General features: G+C 30.8%; 1 protein-coding gene across 1 annotated transcript; it reads left to right on the top strand.

The window, feature by feature from the left end:
- Nucleotides 1–3,544: 3,544 nt before the first annotated feature.
- Nucleotides 3,545–4,176, top strand: LOC123203230 (alpha-(1,4)-fucosyltransferase-like). The gene has a single exon (XM_044619505.1). The coding sequence runs from the start codon at nt 3,752–3,754 to the stop codon at nt 4,100–4,102; it is 351 nt and encodes a 116-aa protein (XP_044475440.1). The 5' UTR covers nt 3,545–3,751; the 3' UTR covers nt 4,103–4,176.
- Nucleotides 4,177–6,890: the final 2,714 nt, after the last annotated feature.

The raw sequence follows: 6,890 nt of genomic DNA, 5'->3' as shown, positions 1-6,890 counted from the left end.
ACATTCGGAGAGAAAAGAGTTTCTTTATCAGATGTACCTTATTTGCCACAGAAGGTTGTTCGTAGACATTTGATAAGGATTTCATGAGAGACGCTGTCGTGTCTTGATTCTTCACATTAAAGGCTACTGATCTCGATAGACTCAATCGAATCGCACCTAGAGCTTTACGATCTAAAACTTTCCAATCTTCATCTTTCATGTCTGTTGGCTTTTCTTTGAGCGGTAAGTACAAGTCTTTCTGGTACAGATAATCCTCCATCTGCATCTTCCAGAAACTAAAGTTCGTCCCATCGAACTTTTCAACCTTGTAATGGTCTTTCTCTGAACCTATATTCTTCCACTCAAACGACAAAACCAACTACTAACGAACCAGGCTCTGATACCAGTTGTTGGGATAAATTAACCCCGAAAGAAAAAAAAAAAAAAGAAAGTCGTAAAGCACAATCAAGCACACACCAAACGAATAAATAAAATAGACACAAGAATTTTACGTGGTTCAGGAAATTCCCTACGTCCACGGAGTGCACCAGCACTTCTTCCACTATCAAATTGATAATTACAATCTGACACTTTTGTCTCTCTCACTCTCAATCACGAATTTCTCCCTCACAAGTCTCTCTCACCTTCCTAAACTTGTGAATCTAAGCCTAAACCCTTAGAGACCCTTAATACATCATGTAATTTTTAATATAAGACGTTCAACATGTGTATTTATAGGATAGGAACAACCCACAACTAATTCGGACTCAAAAACCTTAAAGAAATAAGAATCCGTGTAAAACTGACCACCGGACGTTGTTGGGGCGAGTGAGGGCGTGTCTGACCGTCTTTGGCTGCCATTTTTGCGGCGTTTGATTCGTATCGAAAACAAGCTTTCCAACGATACCTTATTTGTTTAAAACGGACTTCGTTTGGTATGCTTTCGGGACAGATAAAGTTTAATCCTATTTTTGAATCCGAATTCTTCTAGAATTCAAATCCTTTCAGGCTTCACAATTCTAACATTTAATAGAATAAGTCTTGAGTTAGCAAGATAAATGGTAGCAATTATAGTTATAATTAATAATTAAAATCAGATTATTTAACACCACCTTCAATGTTTATTGTTTTATTGAATAATTATATTATTATTATTATATACTCTAGATTAGGGTTAGATTTGAATCGAATCTGTTTCAATTCGAGTTTGAGTTTGATTCGAATAAATTCAAAACTAGCCAGTCCTATACAAGTTTGTTCAAGCTCAAGCTACTCGTCAAATTTACCAATTTAAAATTTTAATACAAAACGACGTCGTTTAGATCAATATGTATTAAAACGACATCGTTTTAATAACGAAATAGTTAAAAACTCCAGCTCGAAATGAGCTGAGCCAAATTCTAGCTTAACTTTCACAAGTTCGACGAACTCAAGCTCCACCATATATAAACCAAGTTGAACTTAAACTCAACTCAACTTGAATCCAACCCTGCTTTTGATAGTTAAATTTGACCGATTTCTTTTTTTATTTAAATAAAGTATTGAAGATTTATTTGAAAAGTTTGTTTAATTCCCAACACTTTTTCCTACACGATTAAATATAAAAATAATATATAATTTGAATTAGAGTATTCTTTTGAGGTTGGATTAACCTTATAATTACAAAAGTTTAATTTTATAATATTGTTAAAAGAGATTTAAATTATTGCTTTTATACTTAAAATTTTATTTATTTGCCTTTTAAGTGATCCTTAAAAGGTTATGACATTAATTTTTATATCATAAACATCCTTTTAAGACTATATTATAAGAGAAAAAGAAATAGTCATTTACATTAATTTATGCATTTCCCTCTCACCAAGCAAAACGAGATAATGAATCCCCTTTTGTGATATGAATTTAGGAGCGAACTTTGCATACATATTTAATTGTTCATATACCAGTCAAGACTCACTCGCTTCTATTTCATTTTGGGCCTTTTTTTCCTCTAAATAATTACTTAACACAACATTTTTATATATGTATACATGGTTGGTGGCTAAATGATCCAATCATCTTAATTTTGACTTTGGACTAAGATACATTGAAAATGAACACAATTAATGAGATGGAATAAACCCTAAAAAATTTTCCCTAGATTTTCATTTCCTTAGTGGGAATATTCACTCCACCATGCATGTAAAGGAAGGTTTTATTATGAGAATATTTATTATTTATTATCCTAATCATATCATAAGAATTAATTTTTTTTAAACGAAAAAATTTACTTAAGTGAAATTTTAATTTTTGGGATTGAACTAATGACATCAAATAGGTATAATTCAGTTACAGTTATTAGTTTCACAATCAAGTAAGATTTATTTGTATTAGGTAAAATCATATTTTTACAGTTGAGGATTTTATATTCTCAGTCATTTAAACTACTTTTTAAAAACACAAAATTGATTATTGATAATTGTTCTAACACTTTAGAGTCATTAATTTTTAAAAGTCTGTAAAAGTAATCATACATGGTAAATAACATAGAAAACATACTGTATTTATTCATTTAAAATCGTATTAATCATGAATCCACCTTTAAAATTCACAAAATATTTAAAAAAAAAAAAGAGAGAAGAAGTTTACGTCAAATTTAGAATGTTTAAACCTTGAAAAGAATTAATTAGTGGAAGGAGAAAAAGTTGGAAATAGGAAATGTGTGTGAATGGAGAAATTAGAGGCAGTAATACATATTAATTTGACGTATATATGAGGTATTCAACAAATAGAGTTCTAACTTTAGAATATACAAATTAAATTTAACATGTATAATATAATATTTGACTTTGCTTTTTCTATCATGTCACCATTTATTGTATTATTGTTTTTATTTCTTTTTTAGTAAGTCAGAAAAGAATGTCAAAATATGAAATTTTTTTTTTCAATTTTAAAATAGTTAATAGATGTTAGAGTTAGGTGTTCATACATTATGTCTGTATGATTAGATTTTTTTTGTTTATTTTACTTCATTTATTTTTATTAATAGATTCTCTTTTCCAGAAGTTTATAAAAAAGGTATAATTTATTCTATTGAATTGAGAAAATATCTTTAAAATTAAGAAAAAAATTTTGGTAGTTATATTGTTACAAAAACCAAATTATAAATTCCTTGAAAATTCTATATTGGAATAATCATTGCAAGGCCTGCAGGGAGTGGTCAAATGATTGGGCCTTTAGGCTTGGTGTTGAAGTTGAACTACATGGGCAAGCCTCTCTTGAAGCCTAATAATGGGTTGAATGTAAGGGCCCGTTTTCATTTTTCATTTTTAATTTTAAGAGAAAATAATTTAGTTATGTTTTCAGAGACGGAAAGGGGATCTTGAAGCTGGTAGAAGGCGTTCAGGTCTTGAGGATATATTTATTAGTTATCATGCTAAAGATGATGTGCAGTCAACTTATGCTGGTGCACTCTTCACAATGGTCGAAATTATCAGATCTCTTGTTAGCTAAAGTTATTTGCTTCTTTTGATAGTTTCCACTGTTTTTTCAAAAAAAAAAAATACTTTCAACTTTTTTTCTTTTTCTGAAGGATACACTTGTTTATTGGTCTTCATCACGCTGTCTTCCTCAAAGAAATCGACTGGCCCAAAATCTCCTGAGCTTGCTGCCTCACCATTCGTTTGGCAAGTGCTTGAACAATGTTGGTGGCCCAGACATAGCCCTTTCTATCTATCCTGACTGCAACAATGATGCCAGCGTCAAGCCAAGATGGTGGGATCATTTACATTGTGCCATGTCTCACTACAAATTTGTACTAGCTATCGAGAACACCATGACAGAGAGTTATGTGACAGAGAAACTGTTTTACGCTCTAGATTCTGGTTCAATTCCCATCTATTTCGGAGCCCCAAATGTTTGGGATTTTGTCCCACTGCACTCAATAATAGATGGAACTGAATTCAGATCCTTAGAATCATTAGCTTCTTATGTCAAGGGCCTAGCTAATGACCCTGTGGCCTATGCAATGTACCATGCTTGGAGAAGATGTGGTGTCTTGGGTAATTATGGAAGACTCGTGCAGCAAGCCTCGATACATTGCCTTGCCAGCTGTGTGAGGCTGTTAGCAGAAAAGTTGGGAGAATGATTGTTAATTTTGCCTATTTTTAATTTGTTTGGGTTTGCTTCTGATGGTACAATGATTGTTGGTGGCAGGTGTCTACAGGCTAGATTGAGAGGATGTACACAGTAAAGGTTAAAAAGAATACAAGTAGTTCTTTTACGTTGAGAGAATGCCAACATTAGCCTAGAACTAACAAATTTATATAAATTGTTGAAATTGTATGTCTTCAAAAGGTGAAAACAGGAGGGAGTTGACAATAATATTAGTTCTTGGAAATTACACGATCGATAGTATGTTTGAAGCTTACAATATTAAATGGTCAGTCAAATGCATCCATCTCTATTATAGTAAAATTTACAATCAATGACAGAAACACTAAATTACATGTAAGGGGCGAAATTACAGTGTTTGTTCAGTGAACAAGGAACACCAAAATATAAAACAGTACAGAGTACATTACATAAAGTTCCAAAAGAAACAATAATTTTAAATGATGAAATCTTATATCTATAGGTCTCCTTTTGAATCCAATGATGAGAAGTACCCATTTTTTGAGAGCTTTAATCTGTTTCTTCAGGGTTTCTTCTTCCCCTTCAACATGTTTCTTTTTCTCTCAAGGTGAAAGATTAGGAGTATTATTTGCCAGAAAATTCTTAATTTTGGTTTTAAAAAATCGGTTAATTGAGTAGTTTAATGATAATTTATAAATAGACTCATAATACTCTCCAGGACTTCAATATTTATTGAACCATTGATGAAGTTTAATAACTTATTACATATTGGTTAGGTCTATCCTTCGAAACTATAACAATTTTGTTAATTGAAAACCGTCATTCGAAGAGATTTCAGGGAAGGAAGATCTGTTACTTCAATGTAGATTATTTCAACATCGTTACAAATTCAAATTGCATAACATATCAAATATTTCTATACTCCGTAATTTATTAATTCAATATTTTATAACTTTTGTATAAATTATGCAGATTAAAATTGCATAATTACATTTGTTCATATAAATGACATCTAAGCTATACACTTTAGGAGTGTTTGGTTTGAGTAATGTTTTATTACTAAAATAGAAATATTACCTTAAAGATAGATTACTTAGAAGATTACTAGATATAAATTATTACTATGTTTGATAAAATTTAATAAGTATAAATAATTATTATATTTGGTTAAAGATAATAAAAGATTACTAATAAATTATTTTACTTAAATGCCCTTGAATATAATTATTTTCAAATATTTTTTATATTATTTATCATATTAATTACAAATAAATTTATTTTTATCTCAAAAAATTAATAAATAATAATATAATTATAATAAAATCATCATACTTAAAATACCCTCATTCCTCCTGGAATGACCTATTTATTCTTGGAACAACTACTAGGATTTTGGAATAGGCAAAACAAAATCTTTGAAACGATTATTTTGCTTTTTATGAAACATAAAACAACAGTTCTGTGCTTGAAATGACCTTTTTTTTCTGTTTTGTTGACAAAAATATATGTTGATCTATAATGAAACGCCTATTAATTGATCTTAGAACTTTAAGTTAATACATTTTCAAGTATAAGCTACCAATATAAGTTAATGGACAGATTTGGGTATCTATACAAAATCGTCAATTCACACAGTAACCTAAATCTTTCCATTTCCTGGCTATCCTTACCTCTCATAGGAAGAGAAAATCTTCTTGCGTCATTTTCCCACATTAACCTAAATAACATTTTCCCCCCAATCAATAATTCTACTATCAAATTCATCCATTATATTAATGCAAACAACATTGATCTTTGCTTCAATTTTATAAAAATAAAAATAAAAGCATCCAAATAATAGACATAATACAGGTGCTTAAGCACACAGCCAAATGCAAGTGCATATTAAGCTTGAATTCAAATATGCTTTCTTTGTTTAGAACAGACATTAGTACCTCAGCAGCTTCCCTTCTCATAAAATTTGAATTCTTTAGTTTTCATCCATCTTCATCATAAAATTATGCAGCAACATACATTATCTTTTGCCCCATAATTGTCTCTGGGCTCAGCACAGTTATGGCTGCCACATCCGAATCAGAATCATTTGCACTGAACTCTTCCACTTCTTCCTCATGTTGAACTCCATGCAATGCAGAACTTCTCACATCCAAATTGATGATAGAGCAAAACAACAAAGGTGTATCAATAATCATGATCAAACAACTGATATATGAAATGAATCAAATCAACTCACATATATGTAAGATTACTCATATTCTATTTCCACCTTGTCATCTCTAGATAACCATATAAATATTGATGGTCATCTTTTTGCAAAAAGAATACAGAAATTTGATCTTACTTATAAACAAAACATTAACAGAACAACGGTGATAGGTACCTGAAGCAATTCCAGCAGCAACCTTCCCTTGTAAACGACACTCAATGCTGTCAAGCTTTTAGTTCTGTTATATTAAGACAGTTTCACGGCAATAATATTCTCTACTCCTTACTGCTCTCATCTTCATTCCAGCAATACATACTCAACATCATCATGCCACAATCTAATCACAACAGTCATAACAAAAATTAACAATACAAAATCAATAATATAACATTCCAAATCAACTAAGAAAAAAAGAGATATTCTTCTTCATTAACTGGAAGTGCATTACAAAGTCAAATCACCAATTTTAGTAATTACATGAACTCAGGATCTCTTTCTTCTTACAAAATGCAGAAAATACCCAGAAACGACAATAAGCAAAAATAACTGACCTCTGGGCTTTCGAGAGGCCTAGTCCCTCCCCTTGTACTCCTAC

This window comes from Mangifera indica, chromosome 19 (genome assembly GCF_011075055.1).
Source record: "Mangifera indica cultivar Alphonso chromosome 19, CATAS_Mindica_2.1, whole genome shotgun sequence".
Taxonomy (NCBI): Eukaryota; Viridiplantae; Streptophyta; class Magnoliopsida; order Sapindales; family Anacardiaceae; genus Mangifera; species Mangifera indica.
The sequence above is the reverse complement of the archived record's forward strand: the minus strand, read 5'-3'. Positions and strand labels throughout refer to the sequence as shown.

Bases quoted from the DNA above. Each gene is read 5' to 3' on its own strand.
- LOC123203230 (XM_044619505.1), top strand. From the start codon at position 3,752: ATGTCTCACTACAAATTTGTACTAGCTATCGAGAACACCATGACAGAG.